Here is a 25334-nt window from a genome sequence, read left to right as displayed (position 1 = left end):
AGCCAATGACACCTGGCCACCACCCTCCATTTTGCTCGCCATCTGTAATTTCATCAAGCAAGGTATAATTTCACTGACATTTGCATGGTTCCAATAACTATTTAAATATTGCTTTGATAGGAGTAGTATATGTCAGATACTACTACAGTTCAAATTGTGGTCAATGGGGTTTAACTCTACATTACATTTGTTGAAGTAGAAGTGACTATTTGTTTCCATTTGATTAAAATGTTCTTTCTAGTGGACTTATTTGACCCTACTGCTTTCATCAGTATTATCCTTTCCTAGTGGGCATAAAAGGTGACGAGGAAAGGAAGCTACTCACATTGGTCAGCCCTCCATGGTGACGGTCTCCTCCAGCTCAGAACCATAAAGCATGGTGTCATGAGTGACAGGCAGATTGCATCTTGAGTTGCCAGTGGGGAGAGAAGAGGAGCGTGAGAGAGATGGTTCAATCAGCTCCACCCCTCCTCCTGATGGATGGCTCATTGGCCTTCTCACAGATGAATCAGCTGTGGAAACATTCTATAAAACCTAAGTGCCTTATGGCATTCTGGCCCCTGCTCTGCCGTCAGCTGCCTTATTACTACCATCCTGACTTCATTTACATAAAACAAACAAATGCCATTACTACTTATTGGTGTGTCCTTTAACTAAAGGCCTGTGTAGTGTAAACACACCAAGTTCTAATGTTCCTCATTAAGTTGATCATAAATGAGATGTCTGTCTGCTACTAGCAGCCAAAACAGTCAAGTACGCTAGTCAATAAATGCAGATTATGTTCTAGTGCCATTCACACCTGATACTACTTAAATTGATGGTGTGCGTGCCCATTCCATTCTTTATAACATGAGACCATGGCAGTTTCATCACTTTATTCATGAGTTGAATTATTTATACCAACAAACAAAAACAGTCTCTCTCCCCTCGCTCTCTCTCCGTCTGTCCCCCTCTCCTGCATCCACTTCACAACCGTTCTGTTCCCACCAGTGATGTGGTATGACCCTTGTGCAGGGCCATAAAGATCAGGATCACAAATTAAAATCAACTCGTGCCAGGAAAATAAAACACAAAAATAACAGTTAGCTCTTCACTTTAAGAAAACATAAGGGGTATTGATTTAAAAAATGTATCCACGCTCTCCCACTACTCACACTTTTGTAAGATTTGTCAGTTCGTTCATCCATTCATTAATTCAATCACTCATTCATGTAATCACACACAGACAGAAGTAACAGGTTAAACCCATTACACAAAACACTTATTTGGGACACGGGAGAAGGGACCCGTCTTGGGACATATTACACCTCCCTCCCCACCCATCCCCTCATTCAAACCCACCCAGATACAGCAATATCACCAATAACCCCACATAGGATCAGCCATTTATACTGTTGGGACATCAGCTAGACTACCATAGACGCAGAGTCATGTGAGAATCCCTTCACATAAAAAACAACAACTAAAAACACTGTAGTTCCACTTACTGGCTAGGATGTGTACTTGCAAATACAGGACCTTTATTTGAAAACACTCCCCCAAGTTTGGATCAAAGTACAGTATCTTGGAAGTTGGAATATTTTGCATGACATGGGGCATTGATGACTTCTTACAAATCAAACCCTTCAGACGACGCCCCCCCCCCCGCCCCCAGAGAAATAAAAGAAACCCCCCAAAAATACAATAAATAAAATGATCATAACATTTATGGGGAAAGGGAAAGGCAACGAGAGAGAAATGGAGGGAGAGAGAATAAAAAGGAGAGAAACATTTTGTTCTGTTTTTTTCCCCCCTGAGCCAGGGACTGAAATGAAATTGTATTTACAGACAGACTGAGGAGAAGGAGCCTGGTCGCTGCTACGCCAGCTCCCCTCTGCTAGAGAAAATAAAATGAAATTACAAGAACAATATAATAACAAAAAAAACTAAATAAAATAAAAGTTACTTGATATTTACAGTTTAGCAGTGAGAGAAAGAGGGAAGGAGAGAGTGGGAGAGAGAGGAACGGAAGGCTCCAGAAGTGGTTGGGGGATTATTAGAATTGTTTTGGTGCGGGTATTTTTGATCAAACCATCGTTGTTGTGCGGTGATGAGTGGGGAGGGAGAACAAGTGTGGTCGCTCTAACGCATGGTGAACATGCAAGTCTGTGTTGGCGGGCCGGAGAAAAACGAGAAGGTTTTACTGATGCTAAATCACTGTGATGCTGTTAGGATCTAGACTTACAAAAACAAGAGTGCTACAGTGTGTTGATTTGGAGATGGAAGATGGCCAGGGAAAGTCAAACACACACAAAACTCATTCACACACACATTCATTTCAACACACACAAGCACACTTACACTTCAGATCTCCCCTACATGCAGTGCAATTGTGCATCTAGACTGAATTGAGGAAGAAAATGAGAGATGGGGAGGAGTGAAAGTGCCAAGTACGTTCAAAGCCGACGTGACAGAGCTTTGGTTCAAGTACGGCTATATGGCCATTGGTGTACAGGTGTGACTGGAGGAGCCCTACCACTCCCTATACACAGGTTGCATATCTCCACTGCACAAGAGGTGCAGCGGGCCCCTACGGCTCCTCTCTATTCCCCTTTGGAGATGTGCAAAGCTTACTTCTCACCTACACACACACACACACACACGTCTCCAGCTAAACTGACTGGGACAAGAGCTTATAGAAACTGAATATGTACATTCCATTCTTTTAAAAAGGTCCCTCTTATTCAAATAAAAGACATTAAGACTTTCACCTCAACGTTTCTCCTCAGAAACAGTTTAATAAAACAGCTTGCGGTTCCCACCTTTGGATTCTTTTTTTAATCACCGGTGTGATAAAAGCTTCTAAAATCACCTCATCCAATTTAAAATGCCACAGACAAAGGCCAGTTCAATTTGCTGCTGTTTGGTATCCAATTTGATAAAACAAATAAAAACATGGTTCTTAAATTTTCAGAACTAATTAACACTTTGGACTTGGTTTGGGAGTAATGTTCTCCCATTGGCTGCAGGGACTGATCTGTCCACTGACCATGTGACCGTTTGGTTTTTAACCTCTACAACGGTAGATTGTCGTAAACTGTCTGAACTGAAACGTGACACAGGCCTCAGTTTCGACACATCCCATTCACTGGCATACATCACTAAAACAAAATGCACTTTCAAATAAATACTTTTTTTTTTTAAGGGATAAAAGTTGATTAGCAGAGATTATAATACAGAACAGCTTTCGTCAGAATCACCCATCTTCTACAACCCAACCCCACAGTCACTAGACCACTGCCACCAACTGATATGTTTTACACCTATAATGGGAATATTCAAGGGATAGATGATTTTTGGAGTATTTTTGTTTGTATGTGTAGGTGTATAGTTGTTTTTTAAAGTTTGGAGCCAAGAGGGGGTAGAAGAGTAGGATGGGGTTGAGAGGAAAAGTGAAAATACGGGGTGAATGGGGGACAGAAGAGGGGGGGGGGGGTTCAGGTGCTGTTGTTGATGGATCCAGGTGCTGAGCTGGGCTGGGTGGTACTGTCCGACACACTGCCATCTGGTGGAGAAATACACATGACATCAGATACACACCACACTAAATGTTGATTTCAAGCTATATCCCCTATCCTTGTCTTGTAAATATGTAGTCATGTATTGAACATGTAATCAGCATGTGTGCTGTACATACCGTGTGAGGCAGGTGATGTCTGTGCGCGAGCGTGAGGAGGAATGAGTGTGGAGTTCAACTGGGGCTGGATAGACAGCTCTGAGAGAGAGAGAGAGAGCCCGAGAGAGAGAAAGAGAGCAAGAGATAAGGTTCATACTACACACAGAGGATCCTCAACATACACGCTTCAGACCTATTCTGGAAAACTGAGGGGATTATAGAAGCTTGGGGCAAAAGGGAGGAGGGCATGGCTACCGACTGAGGGTGTGTAGAGTGTGGACTCACCGACGGGGCTGAAGTTGAAGAGGAGGGGCAGTTCTCGTCCGCTGGGCAAACGGGCAGTGGGCTGGCGCAGCTCGTCGAAGAAGGCGTGGGCACAGGCCTCAAGGGGGGACAGCCTGGTCACAGGGGTGTACTCTAGCAGACGGGAACACAGGGAGATGGCCTCCGGGGGCGTCCGTGGCTTAAACACCTGACACAGGGACAAAGAAAGAAACGGCATCTTGTTTGACTCATTTAGGCTGTAGTATCTGTTCCATTTCACAATGTTATAATATAATATAATATGCCATTTAGCAGACGCTTTTATCCAAAGCGACTTACAGTCATGCGTGCATACATTTTTGTGTATGGGTGGTCCCGGGGATCGAACCCACTACCTTGGCGTTACAAGCGCCGTGCTCTACCAGCTGAGCTACAGAGGACCACATGTTCTCTCTCATCTGGTGCCAATGGAAGACAATTGTGTTAAGGCTATTTAGATAGAGCTGAGGGCGGAGTGTACCTTTGTCCAGGGGTGTGCTTTGATCTGGGGGAATTTGAACTCTGTGTAGTTGGGGTTCATCTCTCGGATCTGCTCTCTCGTTGGAGTCCCCAAAACCTGGAAGAGTGAAAGACGCATGAAGTTCCTCCAAGAATGATCACGCCTACCACCACCATAGACCTATACTCCCATATCCCACCCCTACAGTTTGGTGTCCTCTCAGCTCCCAGGTCCCCTCTTCTCTACCTTGATGATCTCTACCAGTTGGTCCACTCCGCTGTCCCCGGGGAAGATGGGCTGTCCCAGCAGCAGTTCGGCCAGCACGCAGCCCGCTGACCAGATGTCAATGTTGGACGTGTAGTCCGTGGCGCCAAAGATGAGCTCGGGGGCGCGGTAGTACCGCGAGCAGATATAGGACACGTTAGGCTCCCCGCGAACAAGCTGCTTAGCACTGGAGACAATATGGGGAGAGAGGTGGTCAGTCAGAGAAAAATACATATCCAGACAGACAAAGAGTAAGACAGAGATCCATTTAAACAGACAGAACAGTAACGCAGGATTTACACAGGCAGCCAAATTCTGATATTCTTTTCACTAATTGGTCTTTTGACCAATCAGATCAGCTCTGAAAAATATCTGAAAAGACCAATTAGCGTAAAAAATATCAGAAGAAGTGGGCTGCCTGTGTAAACGCAGCTTAATACACACAGACACAGGCTGAAACATTCAGAGATGGCCAGAGGTGCTCACTGACAGACAAGCAGACTAACCTGCCGAAGTCACAGAGTTTGAGGATGGCTGTCTCGGGGTCCACCAGCAGGTTCTGGGGTTTGATGTCTCTATGACACACGCCCTGGGAATGGATATAGGCCAGACTGCGGAACAGCTGGTACATGTACACCTGGAGGTATAACACAGGACACATGATGTTAACACATACACACACTTCAGGTGTGGAAAGTATGTTTTTTAAAAATGCTATAAAAAATAAGCACACACAGTTCGCAGCACAGCAGACAGTCACTGCAGCACTGATCATCAATCTGCTCCATTACTACTACAGTCATGCCAAGTGACCTTCCAGCTACCGTTGGTCACCAACTTCACTGCACTCAGAACAGTCAAACATTCTGGATGTATGCAACTTACTCAAACACATTTCAACAACTTGTGGGTTCTCTGCTCTAGACATGCCAGTAAAATGCTCCCATCGCAAAGCCTAGAGCTAGCATAGAAGAAGATGTGACTGTGTGCGCGTGTGTGTGTGTTGGGGTCTCTCTGTTGGGTCGTTACAGTGGCTTGCGAAAGTAATCACCCCCCTTGGCATTTTTCCTATTTTGTTGCCTTACAACCTGGAATTAAAATGGATATTTTGGGGGGTTTGTATCATTTGATTTACACAACATGCAAAATATTTTTGAGTGAAACAAACAAGAAATAAGACAAAAAAACTGAACTTGAACTAGAAACTATTCACCCCCCCCAAAGTCAATACTTTATAGAGCCACCTTTTGCAGCAATTACAGCTGCAAGTCTCTTGGGGGTATGTCTCTATAAGCTTGGCACATCTAGCCACTGGGATTCTCAATTGGATTGAGGTCTGGGCTTTGACTAGGCCATTCCAAGACATTTAAATGTTTCCCCTTAAACCACTCAAGTATTGCTTTAGCAGTATGCTTAGGGTCATTGTCCTGCTGGAAGGTGAACCTCCGTCCCAGTCTCAAATCTCTGGAAGACTGAAACAGGTTTCCCTAAAGAATTCCCTGTATTTAGCGCCATCCATCATTCCTTCAATTCTGACCAGTTTCCCAGTCTCTGCCGATGAAAAACACCCCCACAGCATGATACTGCTACCACCATGCTTCACTGTGGAGATGGTGTTCTCGGGGTGATGAGAGGTGTTGGGTTTGCACCAGACATAGCGTTTTCCTTGATGGTCAAAAAGCTCACTTTTAGTCTCATCTGACCAGAGTACCTTCTTCCATATGTTTGGGGAGTCTCCCACATGCCTTTTGGCGAACACCAAATGTGTTCGCTTATTTCTTTCTTTAAGCAATGGCTTTTTCCTGGCCACTCTTCCGTAAAGCCCAGCTCTGTGGAGTGTATGGCTTAAAAAGTGGTCCTATGGACAGATACTCCAATCTCCGCTGTGGAGCTTTGCAGCTCCTTCAGGGTTATCTTTGGTCTCTTTGTTGCCTCTGATTAATGCCCTCCTTGCCTGGTCCATGAGTTTTGGTGGGCGGCCCTCTCTTGGCAGGTATGTTGTGGTGCCATATTCTTTCCATTTTTTAATAATGGTGCTCCGTGGGATGTTCAAAGTTTCTGATATTTTTTTATAACTCAACCCTGATCTGTACTTCTCCACAACTTTGTCCCTGACCTGTTTGGAGAGCTCCTTGGTCTTAATGGTACCGCTTGCTTGGTGGTGCCCCTTGTTTAGTAGCGTTGCAGACTCTGGGGCCTTTCAGAACAGGTGTATATATACTGAGATCATGTGACAGATCATGTGACACTTAGACTGCACACAGGTGGACTTTTTTTCTTCTTCTTTTAACTATTTAACTAATCATTTGACTTCTGAAGGTAATTGGTTGCAGCAGATCTTATTTAGGGGCTTCAAAGCAAAGGGGGTGAATACATATGCACGCACCACTTAAGTTATTTTTTCATTTCACTTCACCAATGTGCCTATTTTGTGTATGTCCATTACATGAAATCCAAATAAAAATCAATTTAAATTACAGATTGTAATGCAACAAAATAGGAAGAACGCCAAGGGGGATGAATACTTTTGCAAGGCACTGTAGCTGTGTTATTGGGCACACAGGGTGCAGGGACAGAGGAGGAGAGAGAAACCTTTATTTTATTTTTATTAAACCTTTTTGAATCCAATATTTACTGTTAAATTCTAACAGTTTGTTGATGTTTTGTGTCTCACTTCTGTTTATTGTTTATTTCACTTGCTTTGGCAATGTTTTCCATGCCAATAAAGCCCCTTTGGATTTAATTGGAGAGAGAAAGGGGCTGAAGAGTAGTGAGGGAAGAAGGGAACAAGGAGAGAGGGAGTGTGAGGGAAGGAAGAAAGATACAGATAAAGAGATTAGGGAGGGAGGAGAGAGGGAGTGTGAGGGAAGGAAGAAAGATACAGATAAAGAGATTAGGGAGGGATGAGAGGAGAGAGGGAGTGTGAGGGAAGGAAGAAAGATACAGATAAAGATATTAGGGAGGGATGAGAGGAGAGAGAGAGTGTGAGGGAAGGAAGAAAGATACAGATAAAGAGATTAGGGAGGGATGAGAGGAGAGAGGGAGTGTGAGGGAAGGAAGAAAGATACAGATAAAGAGATTAGGGATGGATGAAATGAGCAGAGGGAGAGGTGGAGAGGAGAGTGTCGAGGTGCTGAGTGAGGGCAGTGTGTATAATCAGTATGCATCTCCACACCACAGGAGAGAGCGAGAGAGAGAGAGCAGCTGGGTGGACTGAGGCAAATGGGCCATGAGACAGATAGTCCTCTCTGCTGCCACGGGGCATAGCACACACAATACTAACACAGACAACACTACTAACAACGTAAGTGCCCTTTTAAACAGGCAACCAAGCATATTGCAAACAGAGAAACTGAGTTTCTCTTTCCCTCCAATTCTAAAACACTGAAGTAGGTATTGTCCCCAAAAAATCAGATGTAGGAAAGGAAGAAAGATTGTAGATGTGTTGTAAAAAAGAGGCGACAGACAAAGACTATCGGAGGTCAGTGAAGAGTCAGAGCAGAGAGAGAACATAACATCAATGTGTTTTATTCTCGTCAGGAACCTTGGGGGAAGAGTCCTCTATTCAAATACAGTACCATTTAGGGTTGGGCGGTATCCAGAGTTTCGTATCGTCATACCGTCCTCATCTCATAATGGGATTTACGGTATTACCGGCTTAGTACACAAGGGGGCACCACAAAACAAAAAAAGCCCATTGGGCGCCTATTACCAGAACTCTAACAAAATTAATAATAATAATAAATAATAATAATAATATGCCATTTAGCAGACGCTTTTATCCAAAGCGACTTACAGTCATGCGTGCATACATTTCTGTGTATGGGTGGTCCCGGGGATCGAACCCACTACCCTGGCATTACAAGCGCCGTGCTCTACCAGCTGAGCTACAGAGGACCACAAGTACAAGTAGTACAAGTAATGGCGAATTTCCATGAGGCTGATAGCTAAATACGTTAACGAGCGCAAACGAAAATAAACGAATTGCAAAGACAGGCAATCCAGCTCATAAAGTTATAAATATATAGGTAGGAGCTACCGAATGTAATTTTTGGTGAGTTTGGACATTTACAAGCGAATGAGAACAAGAGACATTGTACAAATGAACAAGGTTTTGACGCATGCTTGTCTGAAGGAAGAACAGTACTGGCTCTGGAGCAGCATGTGTACACGCTGTGTCTGTGTGGAGTCACTAGGGCAACGGGCCTGTCTGCTCTGCTCGGAGAAGATGGGGAGGAGCAGACGGGCTGAGAACGGAGGGGGGAAAAAACGCAAGGAAATCAAAAGATAGCAGCGACAGCTGTACAGATAACTCATCCAAAGGGCTTTGACTTCTCAATCACAGCAGAAAGCGAACACCATTTGATGCCCCGTCACCTTATTAATTCAGCCAATTACTGAACTTACTGAATTCAGCCACTTACTGAACCGAAATTTACTGTGCTTGAAATTTAGCTAGCTTGTTGCTACCTGGATAGCTACTAGTAAACAATAGCTGGAACGACCTAGCGAACAGACGCGAACTGGCTGAGTCAATTGGCTAGCTAACAGTAGCTGCTAGGGGTAAGTCATAACCTACATTTGTGTTTTGTTTTTACATATAGGTAGCCAGAGTCGTTCAAGGAATTCGGAACATGGGTGACTAGTTAACGTTAGCTTGGCTCTCTCTGTCTGTTCGTGCCGTGAAAGGAGGGGTTTCTTATTTGTCTGAAAGCAATGGCTAGCTAGTATGCTAACTATTCTAGCTAACTAACTGGCTGAATAAGTTGACGACGGACTCGTCAAGCTGTCGGGACTAACCCACAACGTTAGACACGGACACGAACGATCTGCTTGGCGTGTTGACACACTGGTGGTTTGTTGTGGCCGAGTATTGGTGCTAAACTGTGTTGTTGGAGTCCGGCATGCTAGCTGGCTGTGGCATCTTATGACTAGGTGCCCTGGATGATTTTCACGGAAGAATACTGTACCAAGTTAGCTAGCTGAATAAACTAAGTTAGTCTATTCCTAGAAAACATTGAACCGCTGTAGTTTACAACAATTATAGTTTCTGAGGTGGAAGTTGGGAGAGTTATATTTGGGTGTTGTGGTGAGGGAGGCCCCGCTCTCTCCTTTCCCAGATGTTTAGTTAATTTCATTCCGATCTCCTTTGCATTATTGTAGCCATTTTCTGCAGCCTGTCAACTATGCCTCTGTCTATCCCTGTTCTCTCCTCTCCGCACAGGCTATACAAACGCCTCACACCGCGTGGCTGCTGCCTCTCTAACCTGGTGGTCCCTGCACGCACCACCCACGTGGAGTTCCAGGTCTCAGGCAGCCTCTGGAACTGCCGTTCTGCTGCCAACAAGGCAGAGTTCATCTCAGCCTATGCTACCCTCCAGTCCCTCGACTTCTTGGCGCTGACGGAAACATGGATTACCACTGAAAACACTGCTACTCCTACTGCTCTCTCCTCGTCTGACCATGTGTTCTCGCATACACCGAGAGCATCTGGTCAGCGGGGTGGTGGCACAGGAATCCTCATCTCTCCCAAGTGGACATTCTCTCTTTTTCCCCTGAACCATCGGTCTATCTCCTCATTTGAATTCAATGCTGTCACAGTCACTAGCCCAATTAAGCTTAACATCCTTGTCATTTATCGCCCTCCAGGTTCCCTTGGAGAGTTCATCAATGAGCTTGACACATTGATAAGTTCCTTTCCTGAGGATGGCTCACCCCTCATAGTTCTGGGGGACTTCAACCTCCCTACGTCTACCTTTGACTCATTTCTCTCTGCCTCCTTTCCACTCCTCTCCTCTTTTGACCTCACCCTCTCACCGTCCCCCCCTACTCACAAGGCAGGCAATACGCTTGACCTCATCTTTACTAGATGCTGTTCTTCTACTAATCTCACTGCAACTCCCCTCCATGTCTCCGACCACTACTTTGTATCCTTTTCTCTTTCGCTCTCCTCCAACACTACTCACTCTGCCCCTACTCAGATGGTAATGCGGCGTCGCAACCTTCGCTCTCTCTCTCCCGCTACTCTCTCCTCTTCCATCCTATCATCTCTTCCCTCTGCTCAATCCTTCTCCCTCCAATCTCCTGATTCTGCCTCCTCAACCCTCCTCTCCTCCCTTTCTGCATCCTTTGACTCTCTATGTCCCCTATCCTCCCGGCCGGCTCAGTCCTCCCCTCCAGCTCCGTGGCTTGATGACTCGTTGCGAGCTCACAGAACAGGGCTCCGGGCAGCCGAGCGGAAATGGAGGAAAACTAGACTCCCTGCGGACCTGGCATCTTTTCACTCCCTCCTCTCAACATTTTCTTCATCTGTTTCTGCTGCTAAGGCCACTTTCTACCACTCTAAATTCCAAGCATCTGCCTCTAACCCTAGGAAGCTCTTTGCCACCTTCTCCTCCCTGCTGAATCCTCCTCCCCCTCCCCCCCTCTGTGGATGACTTCGTCAACCATTTTGAAAAGAAGGTTGACGACATCCGATCCTCGTTTGTTAAGTCAAATGACACTGCTGGTCCTGCTCACACTGCCCTACCCTATGCTTTGACTTCTTTCTCCCCTCTCTCTCCAGATAAAATCTTGCGACTTGTGACGGCCGGCCGCCCAACAACCTGCCCGCTTGACCCTATCCCCTCCTCTCTTCTCCAGACCATCTCCGGTGACCTTCTCCCTTACCTCACCTCGCTGATCAACTCATCCTTGACCGCTGGCTATGTCCCTTCCGTCTTCAAGAGAGCGAGAGTTGCACCCCTTCTCAAAAAACCAACACTCGATCCCTCTGATGTCAACAACTACAGACCAGTATCCCTTCTTTCTTTTCTCTCCAAAACTATTGAGCGTGCCGTCTTTAGCCAACTCTCTTGCTATCTCTCTCAGAATGACCTTCTTGATCCAAACCAGTCAGGTTTCAAGACTGGTCATTCAACTGAGACTGCTCTTCTCTGTGTCACGGAGGCTCTCCACACTGCTAAAGCTAACTCTCTCTCCTCTGCTCTTGTCGTTCTAGACCTGTCTGCTGCCTTTGATACTGTGAACCATCAGATCCTCCTCTCCACCCTCTCCGAGCTGGGCATCTCCGGCGCGGCTCACTCTTGGATTGCGTCCTACCTGACCTGTCGCTCCTACCAAGTGGCGTGGCGAGAAGCTGTCTCCGCACCACGTGCTCTCACCACTGGTGTCCCCCAGGGATCAGTTCTAAGCCCTCTCCTATTCTCGCTATACACCAAGTCACTTGGCTCTGTCATATCCTCACATGGCCTCTCCTATCATTGCTACGCAGACGACACACAACTAATCTTCTCCTTTCCCGCCTTCTGATAACCAGGTGGCGAATTGCATCTCTGCATGTCTGGCAGACATATCAGTATGGATGACGGATCACCACCTCAAGCTGAACCTTGGCAAGACGGAGCTGCTCTTCCTCCCGGTGAAGGACTGCCCATTCCATGATCTCGCCATCACGGTTGACAACTCCGTTGTGTCCTCCTCCTAATGCAAGACAATGCTAGACCTCATGTGGCTGGAGTGTGTCAGCAGTTCCTGCAAGAGGAAGGCATTGATGCTATGGACTGGCCCGCCCGTTCCCCAGACCTGAATCCAATTGAGCACATCTGGGACATCATGTCTCGCTCCATCCACCAACGCCACGTTGCACCACAGACTGTCCAGGAGTTGGCGGATGCTTTAGTCCAGGTCTGGGAGGAGATCCCTCAGGAGACCATCCGCCACCTCATCAGGAGCATGCCCAGGCATTGTAGGGAGGTCATACACACTACTGAGCCTCATTTTGACTTGTTTTAAGGACATTACATCAAAGTTGGATCAGCCTGTAGTGTGGTTTTCCACTTTAATTTTGAGGGTGACTCCAAATCCAGACCTCCATGGGCTGATAAATTTGATTTCCATTGATAATTTTTGTGTGATTTTGTTGTCAGCACATTCAACTATGTAAAGAAAAAAGTATTTAATAAGATTATTTCATTCATTCAGATCTAGGATGTGTTATTTGAGTGTTCCCTTTATTTTTTTGAGCAGTGGAAGGACAACTATAGTTCCATGTCCCTGATCACTCTATTGAGGCAAAAAAAAAAAAAGTGACTTTCAATATACTATATTAAATAGAGAACTCTGCCTCGAGCAGCATGGAGCTTAAAGAGGAACGATGGAGGGGTAAGAGATGAGGAGAAGACTGAGTGACAGACTGAGTGAGAAAAAGGGAGAGGGAGATGAACGAGAGAGAGAAAAGGGGTAGAGAGAATGAGGATAAAAGGGAGGGAAAGTAAAAAGAGAGAGAAACAGGGGAAGAGAAGAGGTAGTGAGTGCTTTACCTTGACATATATAATGGGGATGGTGGTCTTGGCCTTGTTGAAGTGCCGGGCCACCCTGTACACGGTCTCTGGGACAAAGTCCAGCACTAGGTTCAGATACACCTCATCTTTCTGTGAGGGGAGAACAATAGGAGAGAAGAGCAATGTTGTTGAATCCATTTTCTAATGTCATACATTTTTTCACAAGTCTGGAAAGGCAGTCAAAGTTGTACATACCTTCTCCCCACTGGAGTAGAAAAAGTAACGTAGCCTGACGATGTTGCAGTGGTCCAATTTCCTCATGATCTGCAGTTCTCGGTTCTGGAGTACAGAAATAGCAAGGGGGTGTCATTTAGGTCTTAAGATTTCATCAATTGAGTAGTAGTAACATTGAGTTATGGGGAGATAACATACAGAAATACACCTAATAGAGTGTGAGTGATGGGGGGCAATGGTGTGTGTCTGTAGACTGACAGTGGAAGTGAGTTGCGCTGTGTGTGTAGACCAGTGTTTTAGTCAAGTCACTAAACCGAGTCGTGTGCTTGAGTCCGAGTCGAGTCACCAATGGTGAAGTCTGAGTCCCAGCGCTCGAGTCCTGGTCCAAGTGCTCAATTCTGAGTCACTGGGTCGGAGTTTAACAAAAGAAGAACACAATAATATTGGTTAATGTGCACATAATAACAAAATAATAATTGAAAGCAAAAGGAATGAGTCGGGTTTTTTTTTAGACATATTTTGTATTTGTTACTAATGTTTTTTTGCTCGCTTGTATTGCCGGCTTGCTAGCGTGATGCTCGTATGTTGCTAGAGTCGCCCCTCTTGATTTGGCTCGGATTTGGTAGAAGAAATCTGCCCAGCAACAACTAGTGGCGGTCTGGCAGGAAGATTTTCATGTGAGCATTGAAGTAACGCAAATATTTTCCTCCAGTTGCACAATGGTCATAATTGCCTGCAATATGCAAAAGCCTATGAAACAAATAAGGCCTTTTTCCAACAATTGTAACAGGCTCTCTGCTTTTTGTAATCGCCCACTGATGTGTAGTTTTTTTTTTATTCCGGAGTGAAAACCAAAGGAAGACTGGGGAAAGTGGGAGGGTACAGCGAAACAAATTCAAAGACAGTCTACTTATCAATACTCAAGGCGAGAGAGACAATAGCTAGACTGTTGTTTTCCTTTTCAACTCAATACTATAGTTTAATTTCATAAAGCAGTTTGTTTCTCTTAACCAGGCAAAGCTAAATAGTAGGCTGGTGACTGTGCGATGTGTAGCCTACATACCCCCTTGATTTATTGTTGTGTTACAGCCTGAATTCAAAACGGATTAACTATTTTTTTTCCCCTCACCCATCTACACACAATACCCTAAATTACAAACGGAAAACAAAAAAATTAAATAATAATTTGCCACATTTATTGAAAGTGAAATACAGAAATATCTAATTTACATAAGTATTCACACCCGAGTCAATACTTTGCAGAAGCACTTTTGGCAACGATTACAGCTGTGAGTGTTTCTGGTTAAGTGTCTAAGAGCTTTCCACACCTGGATTGTGCAACATTTGGCCCTTATTCTTTAAAAAAGTATTCAAGCCCCGTCAAATTAGTTGTTGATCATTGCCAGACTACCATTTTCAGGTCTTGCCATAGATTTTCAAGTAGATTTAAGTCAAAACTGTAACGCGGCCACTCAGGAACATTTACTGTCTTCTTAGTACGCAACTCCAGTGTAGATTTGGCCTTGTGTTTTAGGTTATTGTCCTGCTAAAAAGGTGAATTAATCTCCCAGTGTCTGGTGGAAAGCAGACTGAACCAGGTTTTCTTCTAGGATTTTGCCTGTGCTTAGCGCCATTCAGTTGTTTTTTTTATCCTGAAAAACTCCCCCCGCCTTAACAATTGCAAGCATACCCATAACATGATGCAGCCACCACTATGCTTGAAAATATGGAGAGTGGTACTCAGTAATGTGTTGTACTGTATTCAGGACAAAAAGTTAGTTGCTTTGTCACATTTTTTGCAGTATTACTTTAGTGCCTTGTTGCAAACAGGATGCATGTTTTGGAATAATTCTGTACAGGCATCCTTCTTTTCACTCTGTCAATTAGGTTAGTATTGTGGAGTAACTACAATGTTGTTGATCCATCCTCAGTTTTATCCTATCACAACCAACTGCAACTGTTTTAAAGTCACCATTGGCCTTATGGTGAACTCCCTGAGCGGTTTCCTTCCTCTACGGCAACTGAGTCAGGAAGGACGCCTGTATCTTTGTAGTGACTGGGTGTATTGATTATTTTTTTCTCCCACCTTTATTTAACCAGGTAAGCCAGTTGAGAACAAGTTCTCATTTACAACTGCGACCTGGCCAAGATAAAGCAAAGCAGTGCGATAAAAACAACAGAGTTACATATGGGGTAAAACAAAACATAAAGTCAAAAATACAACAGAAAATATATATACAGTGTGTGCAAATGTAGCAAGTTATGGAGGTAAGGCAATAAATAGGCCATAGTGCAAAATAATTACAATTAGTATTAACACTGGAATGATAGATGTGCAAGAGATGATGTGCAAATTAGCAAAATAAATAACAATATGGGGATGAGGTAGTTGGGTGGGCTAATTTCAGATGGGCTGTGTACAGGTGCAGTGATCGGTAAGGTGCTCTGACAACTGATGCTTAAAGTTAGTGAGGGAGATAAGAGTCTCCAGCTTCAGAGATTTTTGCAATTCGTTCCAGTCATTGGCAGCAGAGAACTGGAAGGAATGGCGGCCAAAGGAGGTGTTGGCTTTGGGGATGACCAGTGAGATATACCTGCTGGAGCGCATACTACGGGTGGGTGTTGCTATGGTGACCAATGAGCTAAGATAAGGCGGTATATCTCACTGGTCATCCCCAAAGCCAACACCTCCTTTGGCCGCCATGATTTATAGATGGCCTAGCAGTGATTTATAGATGGCCTGGAGTCAGTGGGTTTGGCGACGAATATGTAGTGAGGACCAGCCAACAAGAGCGTACAGGTCACAGTGGTGGGTAGTATATGGGGCTTTGGTGACAAAACGGATGGCACTGTGATAGACTACATCCAATTTGCTGAGTAGAGTGTGCTGAGTAGGATTTTGTAAATGACATCGCCGAAGTCAAGGATCGGTAGGATAGTCAGTTTTACGAGGGCATGTTTGGCAGCATGAGTGAAGGAGGCTTTGTTGCGAAATAGGAAGCAGATTCTAGATTTAACTTTGGATTGGAGATGCTTAATGTGAGTCTGGAAGGAGAGTTTACAGTCTAACCAGACAGATACTCTAGGTCAGACCCGTCGAGAGTAGTGATTCTAGTCGGGTGGGCGGATGCCAGCAGCGTTCGATTGAAGAGCATGCATTTAGTTTTACTAGTGTTTAAGAGCAGTTGGAGGCTACGGAAGGAGTGTTGTATGGCATTGAAGCTTGTTTGGAGGTTTGTTAACAGTGTCCAATGAAGGGCCAGATGTATACAAAATGGTGTCGTCTGCGTAGAGGTGGATCTGAGAGTCACCAGCAGCAAGAGCGACATCATTGATATACACAGAGAAAAGAGTCGGCCCAAGAATTGAACCCTGTGGCACCCCCATAGAGACTGCCATAGGTCCAAACAACAGGCCCTCCGATTTGACACATTGAACTCTATCTGAGAAGTAGTTGGTGAACCAGGCGAGGCAGTCATTTGAGAAACCAAGGCTATTTAGTCTGCCAATAAGAATGCGGTGGTTGACAGAGTCGAATGTCTTGGCCAGGTCGATGAAGACTGCTGCACAGTACTGTCTATTATCGATCGCGGTTATAATATCGTTTAGAACTTTGAGCGTGGCTGAGGTGCACCCATGACCAGCTCGGAAACCGGATTGCATAGCGGAGAAGGTACGGTGTGATTCGAAATGGTCGGTGATCTGTTTGTTAACTTGGCTTTCAAAAACTTTCGAAAGGCAGGGCAGGATGGATATAGGTCTGTAACAGCTTGGATCTAGAGTGTCACCCCCTTTGAAGAGGGGGATGACCGCGACAGCTTTCCAATCTCTGGGGATCTCAGACGTTACGAAAGAGAGGTTGAACAGGCTTGTAATAGGGGTTGCGACAATTTCGGCTGCTATTTTTTTTGTTGAAAGAAAGGGTCCAGATTGTCTAGCCCAGATGATTTGTAGGGGTCCAGATTTTGCAGCTCTTTCAGAACATCAGCTGTCTGAATTTGTGTGAAGGAGAAGGGTGGGGGGCATGGTCAAGTTGCAGCGGAGGGTGCAGAGCTGGTGGCTGGGGTAGTGGTAGCCAGGTGGAAAGCATTGATACACCATCCAAAGTGTAATGAATAACTTCACAATGCTCAAAGGGATATTCAATGTCTGCTTTATATATATATATATATATATATATATATTTACCCATCTACCAATAGGTGTCCTTCTTTGCGAGGCATTGCAAAACCTTGCTGGTCTTTGTGGTTGAATCTGTGTTTGAAATTCACTGCTTGATTGAGGGACCTTACAGATAATTGTATGTGTGGGGTACAGAGATAAGGTAGTCATTCAAAAATCATGTTAAACACTATTATTGCACACAGAGTGAGTCCATGCAACTTATGTGACTTAAGCACATTTTTACTCCTGAACTTATTTAGGCTTGCCATTACAAAGGGGTTGTCCCTGACTGAGTCAAAGGGGTTGACTCAGTCAGGGACATTTTCAACATGTCCCTAACTGAGTCTGTAATACCAACATGTTTCAAGCAGACCACCATAGTCCCTGTGCCCAAGGACACTAAGATAACCTGCCTAAATGACTACCGACCCGTAGCACTGACGTCTGTAGCCATGAAGTGCTTTGAAAGGCTGGTCATGGCTCACATCAACACCATTATCCCAGAAACCCTAGACCCACTCCAATTTGCATACCGCCCCAACAGATCCACAGATGATGCAATCTCTATTGCACTCCACACTGCCCTTTCCCACCTGGACAAGAGGAACACCTACATGAGAATGCTATTCATTGACTACAGCTCAGCGTTCAACACCATAGTGCCCTCAAAGCTCATCACTAAGCTAAGGATCCTGGGACTAAACACCTCCCTCTGCAACTGGATCCTGGACTTCCTGACGGGCCGCCCCCAGGTGGTAAGGGTAGGTAACAACACATCTGCCACGCTGATCCTCAACACGGGGGCCCCTCAGGGGTGCGTGCTCAGTCCCCTCCTGTACTCCCTGTTCACCCATGACTGGATGGCCAGGCACGACTCCAACACCATCATTAAGTTTGCCGACGACACAACAGTGGTAGGCCTGATCACAGACAACGATGAGACAGCCTATAGGGAGGAGGTCAGAGACCTGGCCGTGTGGTGCCAGGATAACAACCTCTCCCTCAACGTGACCAAGACAAAGGAGATGATTGTGGACTACAGGAACAAAAAGAGGACTGAGCACGCCCCCATTCTCATCGACGGGGCTGTAGTGGAACAGGTTGAGAGCTTCAAGTTCCTTGGTGTCCACATCACCAACGACCTATCATGGTCCAAACACACCAAGACAGTCGTGAAGAGGGCACGACAAAGCCTATTCCCCCTCAGGAGACTGAAAAGATTTTGGCATGGGTCCTCAGATCCTCAAAAAGTTCTACAGCTGCACCATCGAAAGCATCCTGACTGGTTGGCAACTGCTCGGCCTCCGACCGCAAGGCACTACAGAGGGTAATGCGTACGGCCCAGTACATCACTGGGGCCAAGCTTCCTGCCATCCAGGACCTCTATACCAGGCGGTGTCAGAGGAAGGCCCTCAAAATTTTCAAAGACTCCAGCCACCCTAGTCATAGACTGTTCTCTCTTCTACCACACGGCAAGCGGTACCGGAGCGCCAAGTCTAGGTCCAAAAGGCTTCTCAACAGCTTCTACCCCCAAGCCATAAGACTCCTGAACAGCTAATCATGGCTACCCGGACTACTTGCACTGCCCCCCCACCCCCACCCCATCTTTTTACACTGCTGCTACTCTGTTAATTATTTATGCATAGTCACTTTAACTCTACCCACATGTACATATTACCTCAACTAGCCGGTGCCCCCGCACATTGACTCTGCACCGGTACCCCCTGTATATAGCCTCCCTACTGTTGTTTTATTTTACTTCTGCTCTTTTTTTCTCTCAACACTTTGTTGTTGTTTTATTTTATTAAAAAATAAATGCATTGTTGGTTAAGGGCTGTAAGTAAGCATTTCACTGTAATGTCTACACCTGTTGTATTCTGCAAATAAAATTTGATTTGAATACTTATTAACTCAAGACATTTCAGCTTTACATTTTTAATTAATATGTAAAAATTGTGAAAAACATATTCCACCTTGACATTATGGGGTATTTTGTGTAGGCCAGTGACAAAAACATAATAATAATAATAATAATAATAATATGCCATTTAGCAGACGCTTTTATCCAAAGCGACTTACAGTCATGCGTGCATACATTTTTGTGTATGGGTGGTCCCGGGGATCGAACCCACTACATTGGCGTTACAAGCGCCGTGCTCTACCAGCTGAGCTACAGAGGACCACAACATCAATTTAATTTTAAATTCAGGCTGTAACACAACAAAATGTGGAAAAAGTCAAAGGGTGTGAATACTTTCTGAAGGCACTGTATGATCGGAGGCAGTGTGTGAGTGGGGCCTGCCTTCCTGTCTGCCCAGACTCAGCGCTTGCTTTCGCCGCAGCTTACCAGCTGATGCAGGCTGCGTGTGCCGGTGTGGCGCGTCCTTCCCACTGCTAGCTAGAGAACAGAACCCTCGCTTCTCTGTGCACTCAGTGCTGCTAATATTCTGCTTATCAGAGTAGCCTGTCCAGTCCAAGTGCAAATACACGGGAAGGTGAGTCCGAGTCACCAATGGTCAAGAAGGTGAGTCCGAGTCACAAGTCCTGGACTCAAGTACTACAACACTGGCGTAGACTGCCAGTGGAAGTGGGTTGTGCTGTGTGTCTGTAGTCTCTGTACCTTAAACCTCTTGTCCTGCAGAACCTTCTTGATGGCCACCATCTCCTGGCTGTCAATGAGGCGGGCCTGGTACACCACGCCAAAGGAACCATTCCCGATCACCTTGATGTCTGTGTAGGACACCTCCTGTGGGCGGTCTGGACCCTGGCCTGGTGTGGCCACCACAGTCGTCACCTTGCCACTGTCTCCTGGGGGAGAGGTACAGAGGTCAAAACACATTATGATACATGACCACTTGTGAGGGGGCTAAAGGACCCCAAGTATTTTAGAGGTTATCCAGATGCAGGGACACACACATGCACCAAACACACAGAGGACCATGACTCGGGTTTAGAGGCAAGAAACGTAGTGACGGTCGCCTCCTCCTTTCCCCACTCCCCTGAGGGGAACCACTAAACAACAACAAATGTTCATCACTCCCCCTCTCTCTTCCTCCCTCCAGCCGTCTCTAAATGGCCATAACCTCAGAAGGCTCTCCCCACAGACACACAACACTTGCTGGTAATGAGCTGTAGTAGCTACAGTGAACCACCTCCACCCTGCGTCACCTTCCCTGGCTCCCCAAAGGGAGGCTGCACGCCTGGCTGTTACAGCTCTGAACTCTGCTAACCTCTTCACTCCCTCACTACACTGGCTGGTCCAGACTAAATACTAGGAACCTGACAATACTGAGAAATGCATTCTTGCTTTCCTCAGTTTCTGGAGGTAATGGGCGATTTAACACGATGGGATGGGTGAAAGTGAGGGCTCTCCAACATAGCTTTGACAGACTGTCATCATGTCAGATCTATAATTACTGTCTTCAAGGAAGGGAGAGTGCGTTTTTTAAGTGTTTGAACAGGGCCACTGTCTGTTAGGGCCGGGATGATACCAGTATTGTGTTACTCAGTATCTTGGCAAGGAAACAAAACACGAAGCGGTTTAACTTTTTTAGGAAAAAAATACCTACTGTTGGAAACAAACATTATGTTGTCATCCATTTTCCAAGCGATAGCACACAATATGTTACATACAGCAGGTTTTTAAAGGACCAAAGAGTTGTCTGCTTCATGTTTTCATTTTGGCCATTGAAAAAATATTGCAATACTGGTATCGTCACAGCCCTACTGTCTGTCTGATGTGCGACCTTGTGGAAAGGAAGATTCTCTGAGTTCATGCAGTGAGTGACAGTTCTACTTCGGGTCAGATGTGCAGCTCAGCGTGTTGGCTGTGTGTGTGTGAGAGAATGGTTGAGGGTGAACTGACTGACACACCAGTAGCACCAGAGAAGCACAGATTGTGGAGGGAGGAGGAACACTACAGTAGAGGTAGGGCCTGGAGCCAACTAGCTTGTCAGAGCCTGTGATAACATTGAATGGACAGTACAGTAGCACGCCTAGTGAGTGTGCACCAGCTCCTCCATTCGCCTGCCTCAACATGACCATGCTTCTCTAATAGCTCTGTACCTCCCAGTTCTACTCGAAAGTCTGACAAGGCCTCTAGAACAAAGCTGTGTAAGTGGTTGACTAACTGGAGATTTTGTTGAGAAGACAAATTTGGATCTTCCTCTGCTGAAGATAGAAATCAATTAAATCAATTTCCAATTCTAAAGTCGGACTATGTCAGTCTCAGCAATAAGACTGGAATGGAGATGGAATGGCAGGAGGTTTTGTTCAGCACTGCTAAAAGCATTATGTGGGCGCAGTTGATTGATGGATTTAAAGTCAACTCCTATGATGTAGACTAGACACCTCTGGATGCCTCTGTACGTCTGAAAGAGCTGGATGGTATGTTGTAATAAACACACCGGAGACTCCACACATAGCTTTTCATATACAAGTATACGAAGGGTCATCATAGCTTATGGTAGATTTCACACTGGTTAGGCATTAGATTCATTGATTAATCCAAACCAGATCTTTGCATGACTCACTAAACTATTCTTCCTTCTGACGTCACATACAACCAGAGAACGTCATCTGATCTGTAATCATGTGGCTCACAGCATTTGCGTTTGTGTAGTCCTTTTCTTAACAAGTGGAGTCAGAGGGGAGAGTGTTAAATATGAAACAGCAGTGGCATGATAGTCACTTTAATGATGAATGCAAAGATTAGCAGTCAGACAGATCAGCTGTCAGGGAAGTGCTTTGGTTCCTTAAGAGGAAGTTAACACACAGGGCTGATGAGTAGGAGCAAATGAAAGAGTAAGAGGGAGCGAAGTGATTTCCAGAACACTCAGATTCTAGACACAATTAACTCATCGCTCATTTCTAAATATAAAGCGACTGTACACATTACTCACTAAACGGATTAATGATTTCACAGCCATGCATTACAACCCAACATTTATTTATGCCAGAGCTGCAGTATCCTTCAGAGTTTTGAGAGAGAGAGGTAGCTAGTTGGCTAGTATTGCTATGCAGTGGCTGGTCTGGCACTAGCCAATATTAACCAGATTAGTGGCACTGCCACTTACCCTCTAATACAGTGTTCCTCAACTCCAGCCCTGGTGGCCCACAACTGCAGTTTTGTTCCAGACCTGGGCCCAGTTTCCCAAAAGCATCTTAAGGCTAAGTTCATCTTAGAAGCAAATGATCCTATGGTTCTAACGATGAACTTAGCCTTAAGATGCTTTTGGGAAACCGGGCCTAGTACTAATATAGACACACCTGTTGTAACTAATCCGCTGACCATCAAGCCCTTTATTAGTTGAATCAGGTGTGGGTGTGTTAGTGCTGGGCTGGAACAAATATGTGCAGTCATATTTCCCCAGGGTAGGAGCTGAGAACAATAGAGCAGTAAAAATCTGAGAAACGTCAGTAATGCTAAGTGCAGCCCCAGTGTTAATTCTAGCAAGCTAACAGTAGCGCAGCACCTTTGTTAGGGTTTCTGGTAGAGCCAGACACCTCCAGACCAGGAACAATGCTTATCAGTGGGCACACCTTTCTAGGAACACTGTGCTGTGGTCAGGAGAGACCAAATCAGACCCCATTCAAAACCAAGGGTTACCTTTAAAACGCCTGAACAGAGACTGGGCCACTGACGACCTGCTGATTAGGCTATAGGCTAAGTGTTCATGTATACCCTGCTGGACTGAGAAGACATTTGAGCAGCACCGTCTATGTGCTCGTCATTTATCTGTCGCTCACCTGTTTCCTGTCTTCATCTCCCACCTCTAGCCTATCTTTCCAATGATTCACTCTGCCTTCATCCCTCCCACCCTCCTTTCTTTCCCTGTCACGCTCAATCTCTCCACTCAAATCCCTTCACACTGACGCTTCAACATCAGCCCATAGGTTACATTGGTGAGCCGAGCACTTTCGCAGTGCAGTCTGAAGTGTCATGGTTGACCCAGGCCTAGTCTTCAACATGGCAGGGCTATCAGAATAGCAGTCAGTGATCAGAATGGAAACTGGTATGCAACATTTATGGTTTTCAACTGAAGAAATGTCAGCGGCAAATACATCTGAATTGACACAAGTGTTAGGTTTAATAAGGGCCCACTAAAGTTACCAAAATATGGATACACTTTCAACCACCTCCTGACATATGGCAGAGTAGACTAGCTACTGTCTGTTTGACATGTACATTGTGGTGCAATGTTCCAGCTTTGGTTTTTCCTAAGTCTGACCTTGTCAACACCTCCTCCCTCCCTGTAGATATTCTGCCAACTGCCACCTCTGCATATTCAAACTACCATTGGGCATACAGTAAATTCCTGTCATTACACTGGCTGTGAAAATTGATGAGAATGAGACCCTTTGGAAGAATCCTCACTGTGCGGATAATCTAAATTGAAAGAAATAGGACTAGCCTACTTATGAAGATTATTTGATTGATCAATATATGGACATGTGTCAAATTATGCAAATATGAGGAAAATCAATCATAGATCTTGAAAAATAACGAGATGAGACCAACACATATTGTATTTGGAAATACATGGTTATGATAGTATTATTCCAATAACAAGATAGATACCTAACGGTTCCTTACCACCCACATTATTGTTCAATCTAAAACGGTTGACCAAAGAACTGCAAAACAAAACTGGACTTGTAACGTTATAAAATTGACACACCTTTGACACAACACACTCCAGCAATCTGGCTGGCTAATTATATTCCTGCCTTGGACAAGCTAACCAAACTGGCAAACTAGCACGTTAATTGCTCTTGAACAAGTTAGCTAGCTTTCAAGCTAATTGTTCAGGGTCACATTAAACCATGTCGTATAAGTTCCCAATATATTACGTTATGTGAACTGAATTAATGGTAACTCCATCTCCCTAAATAGCATATATAACTGTTAGCTAGCTAACGTTACACAGGTAACCTAGCTAACTAAGTAACCAGCTACATAACTTTCAATGCTAATAGCTAAGATTACAGGCTAACTAGCTAAATGAGGACGACGGTCAACCTGGTTTGATTTCACCAAGGTAGGTACCGCTAGTTAACTAACTGATGCCCGTTTTCCAATCTGGCTTCAAACGACATATCACAGAAATCTGGTTCCATTCGTATTTTCATCAATTTCTTCCCAGTTTCTAACATCGTAGACGTTTCGCCTCAAATGTTATGCTAGTTAACGTTAGCCAGATGAGCCACAATCAAAGCCCAGCTTGATCCCACTGTCCCTTTTACAAAAACATACATAGCCTAGCCAGCTAGCTACCTAGGTTAGCTTTGCGAAATGATAACATCGACAGTTTTATCAATTTGTTCAGTTAGATACTTGCTTTAAATGATCAGTACACACATATATCCCAACCCCTTCGTTTTGTGATCAATTAGCTATACTCACGGGCTAGTTTCAAATTTCCGAAGCCAGTCGAGCTGCTCCCTGTGGCCTGTGAAGCCCCAGATTTTCCTGCAGAACTCCCTCCGGAAACAGACGATCCGGCGGCGGCTGAAGCGGCTCCGGGAGCCCCTGGAGGCTCAGCAAACGAGCTGGTCCTGGGCCGCCCGCTGCCGCTCATATCTATGTGCGCTAAAGCCGGGGCAGGGGAAAAAGGTTGTTGCGATTTAGAGCCAAGCAGGCACAGAGTTGACCTATCTTTTCTAAAATATTCGTTACAAATTTAACTGCATTGGAAGCGTATCTTTTTTGCTAGCTTGTACGTCTCCCCCTTTCTTCTTCGCTTGGCACAGTGGTTGGACTTGACGCACAGCAACGCGCTGGCTGATAGCATTGCTTCATGGGTAACGAAGTTTTGAGGGTAGGTCCAACTGGGGCATATTCATTACGCCAATTCTGTTGTAAAACGTTTCTTAAATGGAAGCAAACGGAACGAAACAGGGTGGGACCTACCTGAATTTGGCCAATCGAAACTCTCGCTTTCGTTGCAAAATGCAACAGTTTGCAACAGTT

At 45.2% G+C, this 25334-nt stretch overlaps 1 protein-coding gene across 1 annotated transcript; it reads right to left on the bottom strand.

Annotated features, from left to right (window-relative positions):
* Positions 1 to 860: 860 nt before the first annotated feature.
* LOC311121975 (glycogen synthase kinase-3 beta-like) lies at positions 861 to 25127 on the bottom strand. Its single transcript, XM_084158021.1, has 10 exons — positions 24768 to 25127; positions 19983 to 20170; positions 13220 to 13303; positions 13004 to 13114; positions 5189 to 5319; positions 4665 to 4869; positions 4440 to 4535; positions 3941 to 4127; positions 3677 to 3754; positions 861 to 3544 (listed from the first exon to the last, which is right to left on the bottom strand). The coding sequence occupies exons 1-10, from the start codon at positions 24940 to 24942 to the stop codon at positions 3477 to 3479; spliced, it is 1323 nt and encodes a 440-aa protein (XP_084014147.1). The 5' UTR covers positions 24943 to 25127; the 3' UTR covers positions 861 to 3476.
* Between the last annotated feature and the right edge of the window lie 207 nt (positions 25128 to 25334).

This window comes from Coregonus lavaretus (assembly GCF_964263955.1).
Source record: "Coregonus lavaretus genome assembly, chromosome: 3".
Lineage (NCBI taxonomy): Eukaryota > Metazoa > Chordata > Actinopteri > Salmoniformes > Salmonidae > Coregonus > Coregonus lavaretus.
This window is presented reverse-complemented; position numbering and strand designations above follow the sequence as displayed.